Source organism: Platalea leucorodia (genome assembly GCF_965183815.1).
Source record: "Platalea leucorodia genome assembly, chromosome: 15".
Classification (NCBI taxonomy): Eukaryota; Metazoa; Chordata; class Aves; order Pelecaniformes; family Threskiornithidae; genus Platalea; species Platalea leucorodia.
The window spans coordinates 10295764-10322554 of NC_138837.1; the positions used below are offsets into that span (position 1 = coordinate 10295764).

Consider the following 26791-nt stretch of genomic DNA (forward strand, 5'->3'; position numbering starts at 1 on the left):
TGGCATCGCCGCAGCAGGGTCTCTCCCTGGGAGGCATCTGGGGTTTGGTGAGCACATTTCCCCACGCCTTCCCTCGCCTGCCCGGCCCCCGAGCAAGCGGCACGGCACAGCCCCGGTTGCACTAGGGATGGAGATCGCTTTTATTTAGTCACTCGAGTGCTTTAGTACAGAAGAACAGATATACAGAGATGATACATGTTTGTGCTTCAACACTTTCAAACATTTAGATTCCAGTAATTTCAAGGTAAACAAGTTCCAAGACAGACTAGATTATTTTTTTTTTAAGTTTTCCTTTTTGATAAATTATTTTTTATATAAATAACTGTAACAGAAAAAAAAATAATAATGTCCAACATACAAGATCCTGAAGCATTTGCATTGCTAAACCGAGAAGGAACTCAAACGGGGTGGGAGGACCAAGGAGGAACCAACAAATATCAGTGCAATGATACAGCCTTTGCCCTAAAAATATATATTTAACTTTATGGGCAAGGAACAGACGGGGAGGGAAGGGGGGGCTAACCACCAACGAGGCAAGAAAGAGAGATTTTGGGGAAGGAAAAGGGGGTCACAGCCTTTAGAGGGAGAGAACAAAACGATGGACCCCAAAATATTGCAGTGCATCTAATGGCAGGGGAGGGCGGGGGCAATCCTTGGGTGTAAAAATAAAAAAAACTCAACGAAAACCAGAGGTTTGGTTAAATCACTATACACCAAGCTTGTAAGAACGTCACGAGACACAGTCATTAATATACACAGAGTCCGGAGGGGGGGCCCGGAGCGGGGGGGGCCTCGGGGCGACGGCACGCTCAGAAACGCTTCACCACGGGACGACACGAGCGGAGCCGGGCGCGCCGAGCTTCCGTGGGGGGAGAGAGATACGTATATATATATATATAAATTAAATTTTTATTTTTTATATATATATATATATATATGCATTTTAAGGAATACCCGGCGAAGGGGGAGGCCGGGCTGCGGCAGGGCAGGGGAGCGGCCGCGCGAGCCAAGGGCCCAGGCTCCGGGTTTTGACCGGTTTGGTCCCTCGTCACATGGGAATTGCCGCAGCGTGAAGCATCCCGGGTGCAACCCCCCACCCTCCCCCAACCCTGTGCCAGATGTTGGCGTGCACATCTGGCAGAAGCACCCACCACCCCGAAAAGACAAGGGACAGCAGACGGCGGCGGGGACCCCCCCGGCCAGGAGCGAGCAGCGAGGCGAGAGCTGAGCCCAGCCCGCGGCGCCTGCCTGAGCAGAGGCTGGAGCGATGGTGGTGCGGCCATCCGTCCGTCCGTCCGTCCACACAGGACCCCAAGGAGCAAAACTTCTGGAAAAAGTTTTTTTCTGTTGTATTTTGTCGTCGTCATTCGCTAGCAATGGGCAGATGGGTTACTCAGCAATGAGCTCCTGGGTGCTTCGGATAGCTGCAGCTACAAATATATAGATTTTTTTTTCTTTTCCTCTTTTAAACACAATGCATTGGTTTTCTTAATATATTTTTTTTCGGCTGTTGTCCCCTCCCTGTGGATAAAATGAGATGGGGAAGGCAGCAGGAGGGGAGGGGGGGGTCAACACAAGAACAAGAGAGAAAGCTGGGCCGGGCCGGGGCCGGGGCTGGGTGCAGGATCGCACCCCGGGCCGGGCGCCCGGCGGGGAAGGTGGATTCGGCATCGAGTCGGTGGCGGAGTTTCCTTTTAACTGCTGCTTTCTTCCTCTGTTTTATTGAGCTTCTTCAGCGTGTCCAGCAGTTTCTGTGGGGTGAGGATGTGCGTGGACCCTGCAGGGGCAGAGGAAGGGGTGGGGGGCATCAGTGATGGCTTCGGGACCCCCGGTTGCGCCCCGGCCGCCGGCCCCGCTGTCCCCGGTCCCCCCCGGCGAGGCCTTACCTGGCGGTGACGGCCCCGCGCGCCGGTGGAAATGCTTGCAAGAAAATGTACGTCTATGGGGGGATATCGTGGGGTGAGGATAACGGGAAAGGAACGGAAAAGGAGAAATGGAGGAGATGTATGGAGCTGGGCGGGATGAGGCGGGGGCCGGGAGGTGCCCGTGCAGCGGTGGGATCACTCCTGGACCCGCTGGGGATGCAGCAGGCTCTGGCCAAAAAGGCACCGGGGTGCACGGGGCGGGAGGCGCGGGCAGGCAGCAGGCAGCAGCCGGGCACGGAGGGACCTTCCGCAGGTCCCCAGGCTCTTCCCCTGCCTGCACGGAGCATCCGTGGGTCACAGGGGTGGTTGGGTGGGAACGGGGGGGAGGGGAGGAAGAAAAGGGCTCTCGCCTTCAGGTGCCCCTTGCCCCGAGAGCCGGGCTCGGCCTCGGTGGTTCCCCGGTGCCGCCGTGCCGCCCTTGCAGCCTCCCTGGCTCTGCAGGGACCAACACACGGCAGCGGCTCAGGGGGATGCCACGATCGGTCTCGCCGGCAGCTAAACCCCAGCGCGGAGTTTGGGGGTCTGCAGCATCAGGGGGGCTCCCGCCCAGCCAAGGGCATCAAGCGGCGCAAGAGCAAACCTGAGCTTTCCCATCAGCTCGGGATTTCAGTCCCATCGCACCCTGGAGCTGGGGGGTGACGGCAGCACCCAGCCTTCGCCGTGGGGGGCGAGAGGGGCTGGGACAAACGCTGGGGTCTGCCCCGCGTGCCCGCTGCTGCCCGCTCTCCCCCGGGCACCGAAGCCCTGGCCCCACTCCGGGCAGCATCCCGGGGTGCTCCGGCCCCCTGCCCGGCCCCGGGACGCCTCTGCCGGGCAGGCAGGACCCCGACCCGCCGCCCCCGGCCCCTCTGGCCCCGGCGAGGGGGAACTCATGGCATGAAAGAGCCGGCCGGGTCCGGCCGAGAGACATGGCAGAGGGATGATGGAGCGGCGCTGGATGCTTTTCCACCTGGTAGGAGGAACTGCAAGCATTTTCTTATCGGAGAACCAAACGGAAACGAAACCCAAAATAATAATTAAAGAAAGGAGGAACGGAAGAATCAAAGAAAACCCTTCGGGGAGGAAGAGTTTCTTTTTCATTAGTAAGCTGCCTTTACTTGGTTTCTTTGGCTCACTCCATTGCTGGAGCCTGATCCTCAAATGATACCCTAGTAGAGTCCCTGAAGTCGGGGTGCCTCAGGTCCATGAGAAATTTGGTGGGAGTGAGAATGTGAGTAGAACCTGCAGGAGAACAGAGCGGGGCTGACGGCTGCGCCAAGACCCCCCCACGCACCATTTTCGGGGTGAGGAAGGACGCGGTTGCCCCCCGGAGCATCGCAGGCGCATGCAGGGGATGGTCCCCGGAGAGACGCGGGATGAGATGGGCGAGAGGCGGGATGGAGCTGGGCGGTGGGGCCGGTGGCCCGGAGGGACACGGCCCGGGGCTGCAGGAGGTGATGGAGAGGGGGCTGCTGCTCCCAGGGGAATACAAGGAGCAGATGAGATGCTGGCAAGAGGCTCTACCAGGCGAGAATCCAGGGGCCAGATGAGACGGTGAGGGGCTCCTGCTCCTGCCCTACACGGTGTGTATCCAGCTGTGCTTCCCCGGGGGGGAATTTTAGGGGACCTAAAAGCTCCTTGCTAACATCTGGCAGGGCTTCTACCCTGTCCTCCACGCCTGACCCACGGCTCCTTTGGGAGCACAGCCGGGGTGCTGAGACTGAGCATGCAATGCATGTCCTGTTGCACGCACGCTGCGCGTCCTGTTGCACACACAATGCGTGTGCAACAGGACGCGCAGCATGCGTGCAAAAGGAAAATGCATCTCCTCTTGCAACGTGTGCAACAGGACACACAGCGTGTGTGCAACAGGAAAATGCATCTCCTGTTGCATGCACGGTGCACATCGTGGTTGGCGTGCCACATTGCACGCCTCTTTATTTTGTTTTTTTCTCCCTGTAACGACCCCGAGGACGAGAGTGCAACATGGGTGCGACAGGAGCAATTCAAGCTGCAAAACCCCCTTCCTTTTTTGCTCTGCTTGAACAAAGCCAGCCAGGGAGAGGAAAAATAGGAGCAAAAATAGGAGCAGAAACGGGAATGGGTGGTGGGACGTAGTCTGTCCCTGGGGAGGGGGGACACAGGGGTGACACCGGGCGGCAGGAGAAGACCCTTCCGCAGAGTTCCAGCTCCCGCAGTCATTCTGGAGCCGGGAATTTGCGGGATGGAGGAGGGAGCGTGGGATGAGCAGCCAGCGCGACGGGGCGCAGGGTCCGGCCCCGGCTCCCACTCACCTATTAGCACTTCCCACTTGCCGCTGGCTTGCGTCACCTCGTAGGCGCAGCGCATCTCGTTCATGCTGACGCCGCCCAGGATGAAGATGATGAGGCGGGGGCCGCTTCGGTACTCGCCGGGGGCCTTGTTCTTGTGCCAGTGGCCATAGCGGGCACTAGAGGGAGAGGAGAGGGATGAAGGATGGGCAGGAGGCAACAAACTGTGCATTGAGGTCGCATCTTAACTAAATCACAGATTAATTAGCTTCCAAATTGCTGCTGGAGCAGTGAAGTCCGGCTTTCCAGGCATGAGCGCTGCTCACTGTTAGGGAAACTGAGGCACGGAGTTGCCTGAACGACAGCCAACAGCTCAGAGACCTGCTGATGGACATGGCCTCTCCGGGCAGGTGAGGGACGGACGCTAATGGAGATATACGTGCCAACGTATGGGGGAGGGCGGGGGGTGCGGGGGACCCACCTGACGGCAGTGGTGCTGAAGGAGGCGGAGGAGCGGGTGGAGATGTACGGGTAGTGCTTGGTGTCCAGCTTGTCGTCGATGGCGTCCTACGGGCAGAGAGGCCGGGGGTCAGCGAGGAGCCGGCCACGAGAGCCCCTCTGCAGGGCTGTGCCCAGGAGGATTGGCCCAATTGGGTCAGAATTCATTTGCATATATTTGCATAACCTTACTTTTTGGAACAATTTGGCCGGGTTCCTGGAATAAGGTGCAGGTGGGGGGAGGAGGGTGGTGCATGGCTGCTGTGGGGCAGGGGCAGCACAGGGGGCTGCAGCACGGGGGTACGGGGGAGGCTCGCCCTGAGCTTGGGGGTGCCTGTGGAGGTAGGGTAAGGGAGGGGAAAAGAAAGATTCCTGTTTGGGAAGCTCAGGGGCAGGAGCGAAGCTGGAGGCTTCATCCCTGTGATTCACCCACCTGGGGTAAGGACCCTGCTCTTGCTTTTATCGGTGGTGGAGAGTTAATGCTACCTGTGAGATGCTGTTGCCCTGTGCGGTCCCCTCTGGCCCTGGGGATGAGGTTTAGGGGTGCCCGGGGCACGAAGGGCCCCAGGAGGGTTTGCACGGGCTGTGGTAGAGGAAGGCGAGAGCTGGGTGCTGTTGGAAATAGAGGGAGCTGCGGCTCTGCCTGTCAGCAGTGCCTGGGAGCAGAGGGGGCACTGAACTGCAGTGCTATCCCCCTCCGCAGAACGTGGCTCCAAGGTCTGTCTGTCTGTCTGTCTGAGCAGGTGGGAAATGTCTGTGTCAGGGAGCAGTTTTGGTGCCTGGGATTCCCCCGCTCTGGGCAAACCCCGGGAGGTTGCTCCAATGCGAGGGGTGGCCGGGAGGGAGCAGGTTGGGAGGAAGGCAGTGCCCGGAGAAAATCACTTTTTGGCTCTGCCCAGCGCTACCCGAGCGCAGAGCTCGGGGGGTCGCTCCCGGGGGTACAGGCACGGCTGTGCCTGCGGGCAGGGGTGAACGGTGCCGCGCCCGTCCCCCGGCTCGGCTGGGACATGGGTAATGCTGCGACGAGGCCACCCAGTCGTGCCTGTCGTGGCACATGGTGTGGCACAAGGAGCAACCAGTTTGTTATTGCATCTTGTACTGCAGGGATGCCGTGCATCCCACCTGGGGCCAGTGTGCACATGGGAGCCAGGAAAGCCTCCCGAAACATCCCAACCTCATTGCAATTGCAGGCAGCGAGCAGCCTGGAGGGCACATGTCAGGGAGAGGTGTCAGGGCTTGGGCTGGAAGCAGCCAGCTCTCTGCAGGTCCCTTCCCGGGCAGTGCTGAGGTCCCTGCTCCGTCCCTGTCCTTGCTGGCTCACCTCCATGATGTCCTTAATTACGGGAGTCCATCGGGAGAGCTGGTAGGTCTGCTCGCTGATCCGCTCCTTCCGCTCCGGCTTGCTCCGGCGGCGCAGGGTGGACTGGGCAGAAAGAGCACAGAGACACCCTGAGACACGGGGGCTCCGGCGGTGGGATCGGGGCCGCCCCGGAGGGGTGCTGGGGACATCCCGGGGGGTACGCGGTTCCCATAGCAGAGCGGGTGCCACGGTCCTCCCGAGGGGCAAGGAGGTGGACACTCACGTCTGTGATGATGGGCACCCCGAGGTGGGCCATGTTGGTGATGATCTCGCTGTCCTCTGCCGGGATCTGAGCGTGCTGGATCAGCTTGTTCAGGTTCTCCTCGGTGATACCTGGAAATGCAACAGGGAGATGGTGTCCTCCTGAGAAATGCCTCCTGGTGGGGACACAGCCCCTCCATTGTCACCTTAGGACACCTGGCCTGGTGGTGGTCGGGGAGACAGGGCTGAGCTTTTTCCATCCGGCTTATCTTGGCCGAACCCTGAGCTTTTTGCCACCTGGAGCTGCCTGCGCGTCTTGCCCACCCCTGCCCAGGCGTCCTCCTCACCGTTCTTCAGGAAGATGTAGAGCAAGATGATGCGAATCTTGTCATAGGTGCTGACGTTCCCATCCAGCAGGATGGGGACGATGGCCCTCATGGGGTCCTTGATCTTCTCGCCTTCAGCATCGGTGCCCATAGCCAAGTCCTGCAGAGAACACACATACTCATCACTCCATGGCTCAGCGCTGAGCTGTGGGGCAGGAGCTGCCAGCCCCAGTTGTCCCTGTGGAAATGTGGGGCTGGGGGAGCTGGTACCTGTTCGACTCTGCAGAGCTTGTCCACCGTGCCCTGGTAGTGCTTCATGCAGTCCTCAGCCAGGTGCAGGTGGGTCGAGTACTGGGGAGACACAAGTGGTGCAGTCACCACTGTGGTGCTGGCAGCAGCCGAAGGTCCCCGTGCCACCACCGCGGCCTCAGCCCATGACCAGGGACCCTCCGGGGAGAGCTGCCATCGCCCGCTCCCCGGGTGGGCTCAGCGCCAGCTGCTCTGCACAGACCTCTGCCCCCCTCCTCGTACCTTGCTGAGCTCCTTCTGGTACTGCGGCATCTTCTTCAGCATCTGGGACAGGTCTCTCATGGTGGTCTGCGAGGGAAGGGGACATGGTCACGCACCCTCAGGGACCTCGGGCCCATGAGCAGAGAGGGGATGACCCTGCCAAGGACTTCTGTCCCCATGTGGGCCCCTCGCGGGGGTTTGGTGACGGCTGCCATGGCACTGCTGGGTCTCCTCCGCTGCGGCTGAGGGGCAGGGAGGGGGTCTGCAGCTCTGCCAACTGGAGTGCTGGGGGGAGAAATCCCCTAGGACCTTCCTCCGGGACCCCTGTGTGCTTGGCTGAGGCTGAGATGCTGCTTTCCGCTTCTGGCCACTTTTACATCCTATTCCCACTGGGGTCTCCTCACTGCCACCGACTCGGGGTCTCCACAAGGGAAGCGGCCGGGGACAGAGGCAGCCGCTGCAGGATGGGCACGGACCCGTGCCAGGGGCAAACCAAGCCCCGTGGCGTGGTGCTCGCCCAAGGCACCCTGTTTTCCCGGCCCCAGGCAGAGGACTGGCACCCCACAGTCATCTCCCCTCCCCGTCAGGGACCTGAGCACCCTCGGCCCTTTGCAGAGGTCCCCATCAGGTGTCCCCCAGGAGACTTCGTCATGTGCCAGCCCGTGGCTGAGCCCCCCGGGTGCCCGTCCCCAGCTCAGCAGGCGCAGTCAGGTCACCTTATCGCCTGTGTTCATCCTCTTGCTTGAAGAAAATTCCTTCAGGGACCGGGTCACCTCCCTGGGGAGAGGAGGAGGGCACAGCCGTCAGCGGGGAGGGGACCCTAACAGCGGGGTGGGTGGCAATGCCAAGCTATCCTCCCACCCAGCTGGCAAACCACCCGCAGGGACACTCACTGGGACACCTCGGCGATGTGTTTGTGGCGCAGGGTGACCCACAGGTCGTCATCCTCGTCCAGGAGAACCTCCTTAATCCGGGCTTCCCCAATGCCACTCGTCTCGTACCTGGGAAGAAGACAGGGAGCGTCACAGTGGGGATGGGGCTGGGGGGCATGCAGTCCCCGCGCTGCCTCTAGGGAGGTGGGGGGATATGGGGGCTCTTCTTGGCTCTGCCAGCAGCAGGGTGAAGTTATTTCAACTCGGTTTCACGCCTTGCCTTCTTGTACCCCTTCAACTGCTAAATGTTGGGAAGGAGCAAAGGCTGAAAAGCCCCTTTTGCATCAGTCCTGCCCATCACGCCTGCCAGGCTGCAGGCAGGAATGGCTTCTCCCAACCAATGACTTGTGATGGATGGAGGGATGCTGAGGCTCAGACTTCATGGCTGAGCTTCCAACTCCTGCTCGAGGGCTGGACTCCTGGGGGCCGTGGGGGTCGCAGGGACGGCAGCGCCACACTCACTTGTAGACATCGTTCTCGATGGGCAGCAGGTCGTAGCTCATCGCCTGGAAAGTCAGCTCGTGCAGCACCGGGGAGGCAGGGTCAAAGCCGCGGTCCAGGATAAGGAGCTGGGAGCGAGCCTTGTCTGGACCCTGCAGAGCCGGGGGCAGCCGTCAGCAGCGGGGCCGGGGGCTCCTCCAGCCCCACAGGTGGTCAGGGGAAGCTGGGGCCATTTCGGGGTCCCCGCTTGGGATCTGCGACTGCCACGTGGCAGAGCTCGAGCGGGATTTTAGGAGTGAAGCATCACCCGAGCATCCTCCCTGGGGCTGCTGGCACCGTCCCTGCTCACCTCGCCCATGGTGGGGTCGTCAGCCTTGTAGGCATCCAGCTTGTCCTGGATGAGCTGCGCCAGCATGGCGTTGTCCTTGTAATCCCTGGAGGAGGCAGGAGGAGAGGTCAGCTCCCCTGGGCGGTTGGCTCTCGCCAGCATGGGATGGGGAAGAGCTGCTGGTTTCCCTGTGCAACATCCTTGACTTATGGGAGAGGAGGGACCTGAGCAGGTTTCGTTGCCCATTTCCACCTCTCCTTGGGGTGCTCTGCTTTGCCTTGGTGCCACTTGGATTTTAGGGTCCCACCCCCCCCACTCTCCAGAGCATCTTCAAGTCTGAGCCTGGTTTTACACTGAGCACGGGTGTCTGTCCATCCCACCATCTCCTCCATCCCCACGCCCTCACCAGCACCAGACACAGCACGGCCCCATCCATGCCCCGTGCTTGGAACGGCCCCGGCTCCGCCGCGCTGCTGGGGCAGAGGGCAGGCCCCTGGGGGCCGCAGACCTCGCTGCCCTTACCCCCTGTACCGCACGGCCGGGTACTCCTTCAGCGTGGCGCACAGCGTGGCGATCTGCTCCGCCAGGCGCTCCAGGATCGGGTTCTTCATCTGGGCCTTGTGGGGGCTGTAAAAGCTTTGGAAGGAGTCGGCCGAATCCAGGGAGTAAACCTGGGAGGTGCAGCGGGAGGGAGGTTAGAGGGGATGCTCTGCGGAGCATGTCTGGAGGAGAGCGGCCCCGCAGGACACCCCGGTGGGTTTGGAAACCAGATTCAGCCCCAGCGAAGGTCCCCAGCCGAGCCTGGGACTGGGCAGCCGGAGCAAAGTGATGCTCGGGGCATCCCTTGGGCTTTCGGCTGTCAGCTCGGGACCCTGATGCCTTCCCCAGGTCCGGCTCCATGGTCCCTACTCATGTGTAGCCCCCCCAGGGTGAGCAGAGGAGGCAGGAGACCCCCTGCCGTGCCCCCAGTAAAGACCAGAAGCCAATTTGGCCATGCGTGGAGATGCCAAGAGGTCATCTTCTGCCTGTCTGTCTCCCCAGAAATGCTGAGGCCTGCAGGGTTAATGGCACCAAGTGGGTCTGGCACCATCTGTCCCTCCCTGTCCCCCTTGTCCCCATCACGGGCAGATGGCATGGGGCTGGCTCCCGGGTGCCCTTGGCTGGGGGCCGTGCTGGGGGAGCACAGAGCTGGCCAATGCGGCTGCCGGCACGGGGCCAAAGCGCAGCGCCCGCTAAATCCCCCGCGGCGGATCAGCCTCGAGAAGTAATCGAAGGAGACAGGGAGGACGAGCCAAGCAGGGGGCGAGAGGGGCGTGAGGCTGGTACACAAACCCCGATGGGCTGGAGAAGGACCCCGAGCATCCCCTGGCTGCCCCATCCCCTGGACCACCCCAGCGGGGACGGTCCCCAGCCTGGCCTCACCTGGGACTCGGAGGGGAGGAAGGCAATGTTGATCTCTGTCAGGGTTTTGATGACCTTGGCAGCACGGGATTTCACCAGCTCGTTGAAGAGGGCGTCGGGGCAGGCTGCAAGGGGAGGAGGAAGAGGAGGGTAGCGCTCAGCATCCCTCCATCCCTGCTTGCTTCCACGTGTTTTAGTGACAGGGATTTTCCCTCCCCTCCTTTTCTTTCTTGGAGGAGGGCCGGCTGCCTGCAGCGTGCAGGGATCCGCTTGTCCCTTCGAGAGCAGGTGATGGAAACCACCCATTTGCACTTGCTGCCACCCAGTGCCATGGGCAGGATGGGGCTGTCACCCCACGGTTTGCTCTTTCTCCTTCTCTCCTGCCCGGGAGGTGTCAGCGGGGAGCTGGGGGTTTGGGGTGCCCAGGCAATGGGGTGGGAGCCGTGACCCCCAGGTACTCACAGTCAGTGAAGAAGACGTGGGCAGCTCTGTACTTGGAGGTGGGGGGATCCTTGAAGTCGTTGATGAGGGAGTGGATGGACTGCAAGAGAGAGGGACCAGCTGGGACGGGCAGGTGGCACCGCGGGCATCTTGGCAGGGTCACCCAGGGTCCTCCCTCCTGGGCTCTGCACCTCTGGTCCACCACCCCAGCGGCACCGGCGGCCTTGCTGGAGCCAAGGTGCCATCCCAGCGTGGGCATCCCTCTGCCTCCCCCCAGCCAAAGGCCGTGCTCCCGCACCGCGTATTCACCTTCTCGGAGGGCGTGATGAGATAGACGGCCTCCAGGCTGGGCAGCGGCTCCCGGCGCTTGTTGATGTCTTCCACAACTGGGGGGGGGGGAAACAGGGGCCGTGGCAGGGACGGGTGTGGGCAGGGGCACTCGGCTACGCGGGATTGTTGGATATCCCACAGCAGCACAGGACCAGCCCTGCCAACCCCTCCGTGTCCAAAACATCCCCAGCCACTCACCCCTGCCCACCCGGGAGCTGGGGCAGGGGCTGTCCCCACCCCATCCCAGCCCCACGGTGCCCCGCTGGGGCTGTGTGTGTGGGTGCCTGGCAAGGCCCCGGGGGGCCGGTGGATTTGGCTGCGTGCTCCCATGCTGCTGTTGCCTTGGTTTATTCTCGCATCCCTCCGCTGGAGGGGACCGCCTGGGGGTGATGCTCTGGTGGTACCCAGCCTGGGGCACAGCCCCGCTGCCCCAAACTCCTCCCGATGCACAGCCTGGGGTTTCCTTCTCCTTTCGGAGTGCTGCAGGGAGCTATTTATAAAATAACACCTGGTCTCCTCCTCGGACGGAGGTACTGCCAGGAGATGAGGTGTTTGGGCTCCTCCAGCAGGCAGGGAGGGAGGCTGTGAAACATCAGCCTGGCACCAAGACGCTCATGCACGCGCCACGGGAGGCAGCGTGTCTCCATCCCAAGCGGGATGGGGCTGGGTGGGGGCCGTGCCGCCGCCTCGACTGGCTTGTGCCAGCCTGGAGATGCCTTTGCGGGTCCCCTGGTACAGAAGGAGGTTTTGCCCTTCCTACAGTGAGGTTTGCGAGAGACGGCTGGGACCCGGCACTCACTTGTTATGCCCTCCGTCATGATGTCGGTCATCTTGCAGCAGGAGGAGAGCATGCGCATGCTGAGCTGGTCCACCACCAGCACCTGGGGAGAGGGGCTGTGAGCGGGGGGCATGGCGGGCAGCCAGGGGACTGCCCTTCCCCTTCCCCACCCTTGGGGGCTCCCTGCCCGCACCTACCCCCTTCCCTGCTTCCTCCTCCCCACCCTCCTCCTCCTCCTCCTCTCCTGGTCCCCCCAGGCTTTGGTGCTCACCTTCCATTCGCCCTTCTTCTTCACTTTCCGGATCACATCATGCATAATCTCTGCAAGAGAGGGAGCGTGGCAGGGGGTGAGCACCCCAAGTCCCCCCTTGTGGCACCCTGGGGCCCAGCAGCAGCGGGGTCTGCGCCAGGGCCACCGAACCCCCCCACCCGTGTGCGGGGCCACGGCCGGCCCCGCTCCCCCAGTGCCTTTCCTGGGGACGTGGCGAGGAGATGGGGGTGGTTTTGGGGTACCCAGGGAGGGGCAGTCACCCCCCAGACCCGTTTTTCTCCCATGCCTGGCACTAACGGATGGAGCCCACACTGCTGAGGAGCCGTGGGCTGGCGGAGGGGCCGGGGGTCCCTCTGGGGAGCCTGGGGGCTGCCCCACACGTCTCGGCCCTAATCTGAAGCTCCAGGAAAACAACAGCAGCTTAAGAGCTCCTTTTAGAAACAAGAATCAAGCGGCCTGAGCCTGTTCCTTGTAATCCTCCACAATCTCATTTCACCTCCTGCGGCCGCCGGGCTTATGCAACCGGCTGGGATGGCAGCGCCTGCGGGTCCCCCTGCGCCCCAGGGACCCCTCGGGGCTGGGGCCACCCTGCACAGACACCCCGCTTCTGCCCTGGGGCTGCTCCCCGTGGGGTGCAGGTTAAGGCCATGCAAGGAGGTGGCCCCAGTAGCGGGACGGGGATGTCACCTTTTGGGGCTGGGTTGCAGGAAGGGGGTTTCAAGCTGTGCCAAAATAGGTACTTGCCCTCCTGCCAGACACATGTGCTGCCTAAACATCTGTGTTGGGGGACATGAGGTGCCCTAAAACGCTGAAGGTCCCCTTTTTACCCTGGTGTATGAACCGCCACCCCTCGCAGAGCAGGGACACGCCGGGGAACTGCCCGGCTGAGCCCAAGGGAAAGAGTCTGCGTCCGTGAGCGGCTGCGCCACGTCCGCCGCGCGGTGCTTCTCCTTGGCTTTCTCCCCTGGAGGGTTTTGCTCTGACCCTCTGGTCCCAGGGACAGGGATGGAAATGCTCAGTGAAAACCCAATTAAGAAATGTTTCTAAATTAGAAAACACGCAAGGTGTGGGGAGCCCAATGATGAGGGTGTCACCCTGCCAGCCTCAGCCTTGGGACCCTTCCCCTGTGGGAGTGACCCCGAGGGTGCCGGTCACCCGGGTAAAGCTCAATTTGGGTTTATATGGGGCAGTTTGGGGCCTGAATTTGTCTCTTTTTTAGAATAAGGCTCGTGGGAGGTATGCAAGGGAACTGGCCTGGGAGCGCCCAGCCCTAGAAACTCCTGCTTTTGGGTGATGCTGAATTTGGCCAAAACATCCCATCTTCCCAGCTCTCCCACCTGCTGGGGATTTGCACGGGTACGAGCGGCTCAGGGCCGGCCAGGACCTCGCAGCCGCCCCGTGTCGCATGGAGCATCCTCACCGGGAGAGCAGAGGGGCCCTGCCAGGCTCGGCTCGGCCCCGGCCCCCCAGGGTGATGCTGCCTGTGGTTTCCCCACGCTGCTGGGCTCATTCACCGTGCTACCATCCAAACACCCTGCGGTGATTTCATGGGCTGAGCGTGGCTGTAACACCTCCCGGGCTGCCCGCGGGGCTCAGAGCCGCGGCACTGGGGCGGGGACTGGTGCCAGCCGGGATACACTGGGAGCCTGTAAGCATCGCTGGTCTGTCTGTCCTGCTGTAAAACTTAGAGGCAGCCATTCCTACCACTGGACATCCATCTCCTTCCCAGCAACATCTGCCTCGGGGGGGCCCCAGAAGGATGCTGGCCATGAACTCAGAGTCCTGCCTGCCCTTGGTCGCATCCCATAGCCTCTCCATCGCTAAAGGGGGTGCAGGGCACCTCCGGGCCGGGGACAGGGAGATGGAGGTAACTGGGTACCGATGGTCTGCACCCCTGAGCCCCCGAGCTGGACACTGCTGGGGCGGACAAGCTGCTGCCTGCACCCATGTGTGCTGCCGACCCGAATCCAGGTCACCCACACAGCAAAAAAGTGAACTGGGAATTGTCCTCCGCCGTGGGCAGGAGCCGGCAGCGAGGGCTGCCCGTGTGTCCCCAGTCCGGCTCTCTGGTCCTTCGCTGGCGCAGGAGCGGGGCCGGGAAGGAGGGATGCCAGCACATCCCTCCTCTTCCTTTCATTACTCACATTTGGCTCCTTCCCCGGAGCAAGGATCCAGGAATAACAGTGCTGTTTACAAGGCAGCACGCACGCGCCCTCCAGCCCACACCAACCACCTCCATCGCAAACGACAGGGAGTACAGCACGGGGGGCCGTGGCGGTGCAGCGAGTGCCGGGCGACGATACTGGCCGGGAAGGGGTCTGGCTGTGAGCAGCCAGGAAGAAATCCTGCCCCTGCGATGAAAACACCGCTTTGCGCCAGGGCCGGGAGGGGAAGGAAGGAAGGAGGCTGGGAACGAGCGTCCTGGGGCCCAGGGGAAGGTGCTGTCGGTGCAAAGGTTCCTGCGGTCGGCTGGCGCAGTGCTCCCGGCACCCTCCGTTTGCTGCAGCAAGCGGGGGGACAAGGGCCCAGGGCAGGGGTGCCCGAAAAGGGCTCCCCGAAGAGCTGCCTCAGCCACCCCTGAGCTTGTCCTCGCTCTGGCAGCCGCTGCAGGGGACATTTCGTCTTCAGCGCCTGGCTTTGTGGGAACTCCGTCTCTCTCTTTTGCATGCGCACGGGTCGAGCTGGATGTGTGCGATGCGGGGAGCGTCTGCCCAGCTGTGCACCTCCTGGTGCAAAAAAAGTGCTGTGACGTCCCCCAGCCTGATCCTGGCACCAAGATGGGCCTCCCAGAGTGGAAACTGGGCACCTCTGAGGGTGACTGCTCTGAGCTTTGTGGTTTTAGGGTGTCCATCACCTGGTCAGAGATCGCACCAGAGGCCAGCCCTGCTCCCAGCCTGCTGCAGAGCTGCCCTGTGCCTGCACTGCAGCCAGGCACAGCCCTGCCCTAAACCGATGTCCTCTCCCACCTTGACCATGGGTCAGATCTGGCTGGAAAGCTAAGCAGCCTCCAGGTCAGCTCTTCCACCGGCTGCCAGAGCCAGCTCAGACCCCAGGCAGGGTCGGGAAAGATGCAGATCCACAGAGCATCCTCCAAAGAGGCTCCAGGGCCCTGGCAAAGCGCGGGAGGGCATGAGACACAAACCCAAGCAAAAGCTTGAGATTACAGCGTCCTGTTTGGAGGAGACGTGGCCATGACCTGCACCTCCCATTAAACCCCTAGGTTAGGGAAGAGCGGTCTGTTAGTGCTTGGGTGGACCAAAAGGGCAAAACTAAACGCCGCGGGTGGCCAGGGCTGGCATGGAAAGGGGGAAGATGTAGGAATTTTGAGGTCAAAAGGTACAGTCCAACAGGGTAGAGCTGCTCCCTGGGGCTGTTCTGGCTAACGTGGCTGCTAGCAGGGGAGCTGGGGCCACAAGACCAAAGGCTTGGCCAAGGCCAGAGCTGAGAAGACACCCGGGCCCATCCTCAGAGCAGGGCAATTTCTAAGCAGCCTCTCTGGCCAGGGCAAGTCTACCCAGGAGAAGGGATGCCAGCACATACAAGCTATCCAGGAAGAGCAATGCCTGGGAAGGCATCCTTGAGCCAATTCCGCACTCAGTTATAGGATCAGTAAGAGACTCCTGGGGAAAACGGCAGCTCCTCTGTTCCCCGAGGTCCTCAAGTCAAGCCTGGACGCCTCCCGGGAAGTGGTGTTCTCACATCCCTGCATTAGCAGGTCAGATGCTGCCACCCCTGTCCCTGAATGGTCTGGCCAGCCAGAGCTTTTGGGCTCTAACGTCAGTCAGTGACGCTCACAGTCAAGCTTTTTATCTTGGAGATAAACCAGGTTTCAGGGGAAAAAAATGCGTATGCGTATCTCATCCAGTGCCTTCAACACTTGGCTTGTCTGGACCTACCACGTTGCATCTGTTTCCTTCAGGCTGGAAGAATTTTAATTACAATTTCTGCTGAGAACAGACAATACAGACAGCTCTGGACTTATCCTCCAACGTAGAGACAACACCAGTGCCTACGGAGAAGGAAGCACATCTCACCCACAAATGGAGGACCTCCAGTGCTCTTGAGTAATATGGTCCTAAAAGTGCCATCATGGAGATGCCGTGCTTGAGAGCAACCACCTCCCCCAGCCCACCACCTGCAGTTAGGCTTGTTCTCGGGGTGACGCGTGGCAGGAAAATGACCCACTGCATCGTTTTCAAGCAGGGCCAGAAGCTGGTGACACGGTGGCCTAGTAGGACTCGAGCCCGTACGTCACTCCAAGAGGCTTAGCCCATGTTATTTATACCGAGCTGGCTGGGCAGCCTTCCTCCAAGCCTGCCTTGCCTCTCTTGCTCATGGCAAAAGCGACCAGCCCTGTGTCTCCAACTGGTTCTGGGGGAAGAAGGACCAACCCTGCCATCGCTTGTGCCCACACCAATAGAGCTGTGACCAAATGCAGCCTGCACTGAGACAAACTCGTTTTGGGATGCCCCAAGCCTGTTATCCTGCTTCAGAAAGAGCCTGAAACCGAATGAGCAGCCCTGACCTCCTCCGGTCAGTGGAAGCAGTAAAACCTTGTCCTGGCCACCATCCCACCGTGGAGCACCAGGACAGGTGAGGGATGCTGCAGCCGGGGGATATTTCTGCTCTAGGACTGACCCAAGCCTGGCCTGTGCCAGCAGCGATGGCCAAGCCCTTCCCTCCTGGAGCAACGCAGGAGGCCAAACTCCTGCTGCTCAGAAATGCTCCTTTGCTGCCGCCTCCCAGGACCTCACAGGCTGCACACCTTGGCCTGACGTCTTCCTAGGGGAAGATGGAGTTGCTTTATGGATGGGCAACGGACTGTAGGAATTGCCTGAGGTCCTACAGAAGATGAGTGGTCCTAACCGTGGGCTTTTCCCTGTCACGGGCAGGGCTCAGTCCTTCGACTCTCCTCACGCGTCCTCCGTTTTGGGATCCAAAATCCCAGAGCAGCTCTGAAGAGCCGGATCAGAGAAATCCACAGTGAGGTTTGCTCAAGACCCGCTTCTCTTAAAAAGCTGTCACGCTGCATCTCCAAGACGAACATGTTTGGCTTTAGGTTGGCTTGGCAACTGCTTTTTTGCTGGTTCATTAACTAATTGTTTAAGACAGTGTGAATGTTACATAGATACAACCACGTTTGAACGTAGTGGAGCACATATCTACCTCTGAACATCCTCAGGCAGGGACCTCTAGGTGCCAGTGTACCATCCCCAAGCAGTCCCCAATAAAATAGCCTTCATGGACCAGGGGATGGCAGGAAGGCCATCAACCCCGTTCAGGACAAAGAGAATAACTTCATTTACAGGAGGCAAAGCCTAGCTGATGTCCTTCAGGGTGGCTAAGAGCCATCTCAGGGATGATTTGAGTCTGGAGACCACTGTGTCCATAAACCAAGCAACTCTCAAACATCTCCCCTCCAGCAGTCCGTGTCCTGAACACCTATTTTTCCTCACTGGATTATTTCTGGTGCCCACCTGGAAGACCTCAGCCTTTCTAGAGGACACATTCCTCCCGTGGGAACCTACTGGTGGTGCAGCTCAGCTGCCGCCCAGCTGCAATAAGTCCTGCATGGGCAGAATTACCCAGGCTCAGCTTCATCCTTTCCTCCTCATCCTTGGATGAGGTGAACTTTGATATTCTCACATCCAGAGCAGCACCGCACGTCTCCCTCAGGGCCGCTGGTGAAACATGCCAGTGTCGAAGCCACGCCAAGCAGTATGTGCTACGCTGGGGAGCCGCGCAGCGCTGCTTTGCTGCTGGGGCGCTAGCTTCAAGGATCAGTCACGGTAATTGTAGTAACCTGTGATTAATTCCTCCTTTTCCTGTTTGCACTGCTCTCATGAAGGATGTACGTATTTATACCTGCCAGCCAAAGCCATGGGAAACCTGCATAGCCTAGAGGGAAGGAGGACAGAGACCTGGAGGTCTGGAACTCTTTAGAAATGGAATAACACACCCAAAAGGAAAAAAGGGGAATGAAAGGCACGATCACGCCCACAAATTGCTCTCATTGCACTGGAGCAATGGGGTAAAATTCACAGGGATTTTCACTGCGGGATCACTCCTGGCACAGTTTCCTCGGGTCTGCACAAGGATCTGGGAGTTGAGCAGAGCTTCTCCATTTGGGTAGAGTCAATGGGCCACAGACCACGTCAGGTCCCTTTTGAAGGCATCACCCCTCAGTAACGCTTGTCCTCTTCCACCAGGTCTTTCCATCCATCCAGCAGGGACGCTGTACCTGGCTGTTGGCGGCTGTAGGTGCTGTTGGCGTAGCCAATGTTGGTGGTGCTTCAGTGCCAAGAGGAGCCAGGAGCTTTCCAGCAGCAGGACAGCACGCACGGGGTGTCACAGCGTCCTGGAGGGGAGGTGACCCTCTCGCGGCAGTAAGTCACGCTCTCCTACGTGCGCGGCCTTGACTTTCCGAGCTGGTTCTTCTCTGCCTTCAACCAAGAGGGAGCAAAACACCAACAAACTGGGGCTCTTCAGGCTTGGCTCGGTGGGAATCCAGGCTGGGCTGGTCTCCTGTGCCCACACGGACACCAGGGACAGGCTGGAGGGCAGCTGACGTATGGCTGGTCCAGCTCTAAGTGGTCTTTGCCGCTCCCTCAGTGGCACAATATCAAACCATCTGATGGGCTCCATAAATGACCCCACAGCACACGTGTCAACATACGTGTGTACACACATTCATGTGTTTGTGTGTGTACACGGGCAATGCGGAAGCCCATAAATTAATGCACCTTCAGCTTGATCTATTTTTGCACTCTCCAAAACACAAGAGCCAAGTTCCTTCCCGCACCACGAGTTGGTGGGCGCAGCATCTGCTTCTCAGCGTGCAACTAAGAGCCATGTGACGATGATTCTCTTTTTAAATGTGTTGATTTTGTGGGAAGAGGGAGGGAATCTCTCCTGGGACGTTTTTCCTGAGAGGTGCAGGGGAACTAGACCCAGACCTTCCTTTTCTTTTTTTTTTTTTTTAAGAGGGAAAGAGTCCAAGTCCTCTATGTCGATGGCTTTTTCAACCTTGCACATGCAGACACCGGTGGGTGGACACAGACCTGCCAAAGTGAGGTTTGTCATTCTTGGTAACCTTCCATGGTCACATACGGGCAAGTATTTCTCAGCCCCAGTGTAGACCACGTTTTGGAGACTGAAATTGCTCTGCAACGTGTGTGAAGGTGAGCCCTGAATTTTGCATGTATTTTTTTCAAGCTTTTCCAACTTAGAGCCGATGTTGGAGGTGAGACAGATCCTGGTGACAGGATCCCAAGAGGGCAAATGCTAAAGGCCGCAGCAGAGGATTTGCCAAGTGCCCATTCCTGTACGCAGACATCAGGCAGGCAGCAGCGCATCGCCCTTGGGACTCCCCGGAGGAGGGGATCAGGAGGGTGGGCTGCCCAGCAAGCGACTGGCTTCAGGTATGCTCCCACCCATGGGGGAGAGGGCGCAGAGCCCCTCGCCTCCTCACCCAGCCACTGCGCCAGCACACTGAGATCACGGCGGGGCTGGGGGCTCTGCCCCTGTGCAGGGAGGAGGATGCAACGTGCATCCCTGCAACGTTCCCACTGGCCCTTTGCTGCCTCCTATTCCTCCTCCACTTGCCAGATCTGGCTCCGGGGCAGCACACAAGCCTCGTACCCTGGGCCCTGCGATGAGTTAAGAGCATCCTCGACGGGTAGCATCTGGCCCCTGAAGTCTCCCTGCGCCCTCAGCCAAGGGGTGGTGGGAGCGGTGCGGTGCCCCAAGCAGCCTGGGTGAGTCACACACCAGCAACCCGGCAGCAGGTCCCCGGGGCCCCTGGCCGTGCCCTAGGGCTGGCAGCAGGCCGGCAGCCCTGCCCGCGCCTCCTCCCTGTCCCTTGAGGTGCAGCACAGCATGTGCAGCTCGGCAGGAGCCTGCGTCCCTGAGTCATCACATCCCAGTGCAGCCGAGCAGGGGTGGACCCTCGAGAGACACCGATGGGGACACTGAGTGACACGGTACGGCAGCAAGTGCTGTACATGGGTGCTGAAAGCCCATCAGACCTCATCCAGGCAGGATTTAACCATGGGGCTCCTCGGCATGGCTCTGGCAGGCAGGTACCCAGGCACAGGTCAGCTCTGCGGGAGGCTGTATAGGCAAGGATGCTCCATGGGAGGATCGGGTGGTGTCCTGGGAGAAAGGTGTTTTCTTGCTGTCTCGGGAAGGGAGCAGGGCGCTCCTTTATCCTGGGGCTGCTCTGCTTCTCCCATCTGTCTGTGACAGCAAGGTGAGCAAAATAAAGCCCTCAGGGAGGTTTCTCTCCTCTTGCAGGTGAAGGGGTCCAGGGGCTTTCAGATCCAGCACCGGTACCACCTCTGTGTGCTCCGGCTACGTGTCTTGCACCAACCCGCTGTGGTGGCAGGCACTGCACAGGTGTCACCCCTGCAGCACGGCCCGTCTTGCCTCGCTGGTGATGGTTCAATGAAGTAAACCCAGCCTCCTCCTCCTCTCCACTGCAGGGTGCTGCAGGAAAGCAAGGACCAGGCTGGGCAGGGGAAGCTCGGGGCAGGTTGCCCTGAGAAGATCCAAGGAGGCCCTGGGGCAAGAGAGGATGGGAGCAATGTCCATGTGGGGGGGGGGTTAGATGAAGATTTGGGGATGGGTGTCCTCAGAGGTGAGACCAGCTCCCACACTCAGGTGAGATTTTTCTAACCGGCACCACAGCAAAGCGCCTGGTTCTCCAGCACGGTTCCCTGGGAGGCGGCCGCAGAGGGAGCAGAAGACACACCAGGAGGACCTGGTCCTCCGGCATCACCTCCGGGGACGAGCACACTCAGCTCTGACCCTGGCCAGATGAAAGCGAATCCTGGAGGGATGCAGCCATCGCTGCTGAATACTGCGGGGAGGCGCAGGGACAGCCCCCCCAGGCCGTACCCCGCGGATCTGGGGGTGACAACCTGGTTCTGCCCATCTCCTGCAACGCTCGCCCACCTCATCCCCCTGCCCACCTCCTCCCACCTGTCCAGGGGCCTCCAAAACCCAGCTTGTTATGGCACCAGCTGGTCAGAAGAATAATCCGGGTCTGGAGGGAAGCCAGGGCAGAATGCAGCTCCGGAGGGGGGGCCTGGCGGAGCGAGCCATGGCAACGCGGCAGCATCCTTCCTTCGGCAGCATCCTTCCTTCCTTCCCTACTCGGGAGGGAGCCAGCCGAGATACCCTGCCCTGGGGTCAGCCCCAGGCTCGGACCTCTTGCTCCTCATGAGCAAGCATCTTCTCCCGCAGGTAAACCTGGGGGGAATCCCTGCCGGAGAGCAGGCTGGCGCAGTGAGGGAGAGCCGGGGAAATCTCATGCTAGCCGCATTGGTGCCTAGGGAAGGAGGAGATCTGGGTACCCTGCAGACTGGTCCTAACTCCAGGGGAGCAGCTCCAGCTGAAAACAGCACCTCGAGGCAGGAACTGGCCCACCAAGACCAGGAGCCCCTCGCGCCTCGGAGGGAGGGGAGGGCTGGACCCCGCAGGGTGCTCCTGGCCCCGTCCCTCGCTCCTCTGCAGCATTTTGCCTGCACAAACCCTGCTCTCTCCTTCCAGCCACCCACGCTTCCCCAATAGCCCCGCTAGAGCACTGATGCCCGGCTACCAGTTATCATTTTCAGTCTGGAATAATATTTTTTCAGGGAAGAACAGAGCGGTTTGTTACTAAACCCTGAAGGGGAGGATTGAGCCAGATTTCCATGCTGCTGCTGCCTTGAACCTGTGTGTGTGTGTGTGTGTGTGTGTGCGCGCTCTCCCCCAGCCTATTTCAGCGCAGAGACAATGAATGAAAATAAGGGACGCGCAGTGGTGCTGGTCTCTGCCCCCTCTTTAGCGAGGGCACTGGATGAGCTGGATGAGGCCCTGGCGGGGGGTGCGTGGGTGGCTGGTCCGCCTCCCCCCCGCTCCGGGCTGGGGGCAGCCCCTCTCCCCACCCCGGCGGCGAAGAGATCAGCCCCCCCAAAAGAAAACCCAGCAAAACCCAACCTCCCCCCTCCCCAAAGCCGATCCTGCAGCAGAGAAACAACGGGGCATTTCCCTGCTTTTTCCCTGTCATTTTGCAGCTGGCTGGGCTCGAACCCCCACTGCAGCACCCCGGGGCGGGGGGGACCGCAGGGATGGCGCAGCCCCCCACCCCCGGGGCAGATGACGACCGGGGACAAGGCAGGGACATCAATCCAGGGGGGGACCCCCCCCCCTCCATCACCACCCACCCCATCACACCACCAGCCCCGGCCGCACCATCTGCAGCCGCCGCGGGAGGGTTTCGCTGCACAAGGCGGCTGCTGCCGGAGCCACCCCACCCGCGGGGATTCCACCCGCGTACCCCCCCGATTACACACCAACCGCGTGTCTGCGTGTGTGCCCCCCCCAAAAAATAAATAAGAGCCCCGGCCCCGGCTGGCCACGGTGCCACGGAAATAAATCATGCAAGAGGAACGGGGAGGGAGGAGAAAAGCTTTTCATGGCTGCGGGGAGCCCGGGGGAAGTTTCCACCGGTTCCTACCGTTTCCGCTTTTGATTTAGTCATTAATTTTTTTTTTTTTTTTTTTTTTAATGCGGAGTTTTTCGGTTTAATTTTGCTACGGGGAAGGGAGCCGCCACCCCCCTCCCCTCCAGCCTCGGGTGTTTTGGAGAACACTCCCCCCCCCCGCCATTAAGACGTTGAAAATATCATCTTGCAACAGCCGGGGAAGGAGGAAGCGAACGCGGGGCCGCTCCGCGCCCCGCCGCCCTCCCCGCCCCGGCCAGAAATAGCACGGCTGGATCGGGACCCCAACGGGCGCAGAAATGGCCGGGGGTGGGAGCGGGGGCGCGATCGCCCCGGGATCCGGGAAGCGAAGTCACGTCCGGGAACATAAAAACAAATAAATAAATAAATGAAAAATCACCATTAAAGCGGGATTTGCTGCAGACAAAGCCGAGGCGCCCGGCCTGGCGCCGCGGTGGGGCTGGGGGCTCTGCACAGCCGGGCATCCCTGGCCCCCCGGGGGGCTCAGACCCCCACGGCGGGGGCGACTGGGCGCTGCTGATTGTGCTGCGATGGGCGATCGCCCCCGGCCATTTAGGAGCCAGAGGCGGGGGGGGGGAGACTCGAGGGTAACCCCCCCCTTTTCCCACCGCCCCCCCTCCCCTCGGCACTGCAGAAAAATCCCAACAGCCTCCCCCCCCCCCCCCCCAAAAAAATATAAATAAATAAACGCCGCAGGGAGACAGCGAGCCCCGACCGCAGCCCACCGGGCCGGCTCGTCCCCGCGTCCTGCCGGCTGCCCCCCGGGGTGTCCCCGTGTCCCGGCTGACCCCCCCAGGGTCCGTACTGCGCATCCGCATCGTCCCCCCCCCGGGAAAGGGGAGCCGGGACCTGGTCGGTGTTTGACACCACCCCCCCCCCCCAAACACCGCGGGGTGCGCAAGTAGCGCGGATCTTACTTTCTCCCACCACAGCCTTGAGTCCGATGGGGGCCATGTCTCCGTGCCGGGGGGTGCGCCGCGGCTGGGGCAGGGTCGGGGGGCGCGGAGGCTCACCGGGCGCGGAGGCACACGGCCGCGGAGGCTCACCGGGCGCGGAGGCACACGGCCGCGGAGGCTCACCGGGCGCGGAGGCTCACCCGCCGGGCGAGGCTGCGGGCGCAGCGCCGGGCGGCGCAGGGATGCGGGGGGGGGCGGGGGGCCGCGGGCTCCGGCGGCCGCCGCGGCTCAGCTGACTGCGGGGGGGCGGGGCGGCGGGGGGCGGGAGCGCGTCACTACGCCCCGCCCCGCCCCGCCCCGCGCCGCAGCGCAGCGCCCGCCCGCGGGCACCCAGCGCCCCCCGCACCCAGCGCCCCCCGTACCCTGCACCCCACGCACCCTGCACCCAGCACCCAGCGCCCCCCGGGCACCCAGCGCCCCCCGCACCCAGCACCCAGTGCCCCCCGCACCCTGCACCCAGCGCCCAGCACCCAGCACCCCCCGCATCCTGCACCCAGCACCCCCCAGGGCACCCAGCGCCCCCCGCACCTAGAACCCCCCGCACCCAGCACCCCCCGCACCCAGCACCCAGCACCCCCCGCACCCTGCACCCACCGCACCCAGCACCCAGAACCCCCCGCACCCAGCACCCAGCACCCCCCGCACTCAGCACCCCCCCTGGAACCCAGTACAGCCCCCCCGGGCACCCAGCACCCCACCACCACCCAGCACGCCCCCAGCACCCAACATCCCTTGGAACCCAGCACTCCCACTGGGCACCCAGCATCCCCCCAGCACCCAGCACCCTCCCTGTCACACAGCATCATCCCCCCGTACCCAGCACCCCTCAGCACCCAGCACCCCCCCCACACACCCAGCACCCCCCAGGGCTCAGCTCTGCACCTCCAGGTTTATTCTGCCAGCGCCGAAGCAAAGCACTGCCTCCCCCGCCGCCATGGGCCGTGCCAGACCTGCCCCCCCCAGGGCTGCATCTGCTTTTGGGGAGAGGCCCTGCCCGGCGGAGAGGGCAGCGGGGGGGTCTCTATGGTGCCTCAGGTTTATTTTCCAGCAAAATATCTCCCCGCACCCCGGGGGATGCAGACACCCCGTGGCCACCCACCCACGATGGCACAGGGCTGTAAACGTCGGGGCAAAGGCTGCGAGCTCTCCCGGCCCAGCAGCTCCGGCACCCCAGGGCCGCTGCGGGAGGGGGCTTTTCCTCCGAGCCGGGGTGCGGGGCGCGTGCCGGGGCTGCCAGCCGCTGCGGTGGGCCCCGAGCTGGCTCCCGGGGCCGCGCCGAGGGGATTTGAGTGTTTCTGTGCTCCCCGCTTCCGAGCCTGGGCAGGGTGCGATGGGGCGAAGAGGGAAAAATGGGAAAGGAGGTGGGAAACGGCACGATGCGAGCACGGAGCCTGAGCTAACGGCAGAGTGCTCCAGAGACAGGCTGTGCCCGCAGGTATAGATATATATAGATAGATGTATGGCCATATAGATGTTCACCCGGTCGCTTCGAGGCGAGGCAGGACGGGGGGTGCCTGGGGACACAGGGCAGCAAAGGAGAGACTGGAGGGACGGCGGGGTGACGAGGGCCCGTGCTCCGGCCCGGCCGCGTGCGTGCCCAGCACCCCCAGGCCAGGCAGACGTGCGTCTTGATCCTTTGCTTTAAAACCTGTTCTCTTCAATGCTTCCTTAAAAATAAGCTGGAGTTGAGTTTGTCAGAGCCACCGGACTCTCTGCCAACCACAGGCTATAAATACCAGCAGGGTATTTAAGAACGAGGTATTTATATTGCTTTCCCATCTCGCTGTCAATCTTCCCGGTGAGGCCAAGCATCGCTTGTCTGTAGGCAAAAATGCAGGAGCTGCACGGAGCCGCAGGTGAGCCGGGAGCCGTCTGCTGGGGGTCCCCACGGTGTCCCCCTGCCCTCAGGGACACTCGGCTCCCCAGCAGCCGGGTGGTTCTCTTGCATCCATCACACCTGGCAGAAAAAAATAAAGAAAGAAAGGGCAACGCTTGCTTCATTTAAAAAAACAGCAACCAAACCTTGACCATCGCGATCCGCAGGCAGAGGCGGGGTGCCAGGCTGGGGACGGAGGCCTCGGAGGCAGGGACAGCAAGGTCCTGCCGGTGGTGGGGTGGAGAGAGGGCTGCTTGTGGGAAGGGTGCTTTGGCGTTGCCTTCCTGACAGCAGGGACTCGGCCCCGTCAAATATGAGGCACCCATGTCCTGACGTCCAGGAGCCCGCTGGCTCCGGGGCTGGATGGGGGCTGGAGGCTGGTTCCCGCTCGAAGGCATTTGCTGGGGTGCAAAATGCCTGGGGGTGGTGGGTCCTCCAAGCAGGGCCCGGGGGCTGTTGGCCACAAGCCTTAGACCCTTGGGGACCACCAGGAGCCTTTCCCTCCTCTGCAAGGGGCTCCGGGTGAGGAGCCGGGGCCACGCAGCCCGGACCCCCCAGCACAGCCGAGCCGCAGCGAGCGCAGTCCCGATGCGCACCAGGCACCACGCACAGGTAAGGGAAGGGGAGCAGCCATGTCCTCACCCCCCCTTTCCACCGCAGGGCTGAGAAGGAACACGAGGGTGGATGGGGAGAGGTGGTGGCTGCTCCCCTCGCTCCATCCCCTGCTGTTTTGGTCCAAGTGATGTGAATCGGGGTGGCCGGGTCTGGTGGCTGGGGCCGCGGCGAGCAGTGACTGTTGGCGTGGGATTTAACCCTGCCTGAACAACGGAGGGGGCTGGGAGGAAAGGCGAGGGACCGGTCTCAGGGTCAAGAAATCGGAGGGAGCTGGCTGAAGCTGGTTTTCCTGAAAGACAAGTTTGAGGATGTCTGTGGCACCGAGGGGGAGTTGATATGGGAGACGCTTCCCCGAGCAGCCCTGGGGCCACATCCTGATCCCTCCTTGCTTGTCCTCTCCTAAGGCGTCTGGGCTGGGAGGCCTCGCTCGGGCTTTTGCAACCCCAAAAGTTCAGTGGAAAACTGTCTTGATGCTGGAAACGTGTTTAACTGGGAGAAAGGGAGATGTCCCACAACTCCCTGAGTCCTGGGGCTGGGGGGAAACACCAGCAGCTCCTGCTGACCCCCTGCCCACCTTCCCTGGGGACCGGGCACCCTTCGGGTGCATTTGGGAGCTCAGGGGCACCCACAGGGCAGCCGTGGGAGAGCTTGAGCGCATCCCTGGGTGCAGGCAGGGTGAGTCTCTGCAAAACTGGGTGAGCCCTGGGGTTGCTCTCTCCTCCAGAGCCCCAGGGAGGGGGAAACCCCCCCAGGCTTCGTCCCGCTGGGGGGATGCATCCATCGTCGGGGGGTGTGAAACAGGGAGGCCGCTCCCACCCCACCCTCAGTGCAGGCAGAGGCAAAGTG

At 61.6% G+C, this 26791-nt stretch overlaps 1 protein-coding gene across 1 annotated transcript; it reads right to left on the reverse strand.

Annotated features, from left to right (window-relative positions):
• Positions 1 to 136: 136 nt before the first annotated feature.
• Positions 137 to 23580, reverse strand: LOC309597688 (syntaxin-binding protein 1). The gene is made up of 19 exons (XM_082327336.1): positions 23416 to 23580; positions 11992 to 12041; positions 11742 to 11823; positions 10922 to 10998; positions 10634 to 10712; positions 10193 to 10296; positions 9293 to 9441; positions 8792 to 8876; positions 8464 to 8594; positions 7963 to 8070; positions 7786 to 7846; positions 7091 to 7156; positions 6830 to 6910; positions 6581 to 6719; positions 6256 to 6365; positions 5994 to 6095; positions 4656 to 4741; positions 4199 to 4353; positions 137 to 1777 (listed from the first exon to the last, which is right to left on the reverse strand). The coding sequence occupies exons 1-19, from the start codon at positions 23450 to 23452 to the stop codon at positions 1695 to 1697; spliced, it is 1785 nt and encodes a 594-aa protein (XP_082183462.1). The 5' UTR covers positions 23453 to 23580; the 3' UTR covers positions 137 to 1694.
• Between the last annotated feature and the right edge of the window lie 3211 nt (positions 23581 to 26791).

Excerpts from the sequence above, each read along its gene's own strand:
- LOC309597688 (XM_082327336.1), bottom strand. The coding sequence starts at position 23,452 with ATGGCCCCCATCGGACTCAAGGCTGTGGTGGGAGAAA. Across the intron at positions 8,877-9,292 it reads CCGGCCGTGCGGTACAGGGG|GGATTACAAGGACAACGCCA; the intron begins GTAAGGGCAGCG and ends TGCCTCCTCCAG. Across the intron at positions 4,742-5,993 it reads TAATTAAGGACATCATGGAG|GACGCCATCGACGACAAGCT; the intron begins GTGAGCCAGCAA and ends CTCTGCCCGTAG.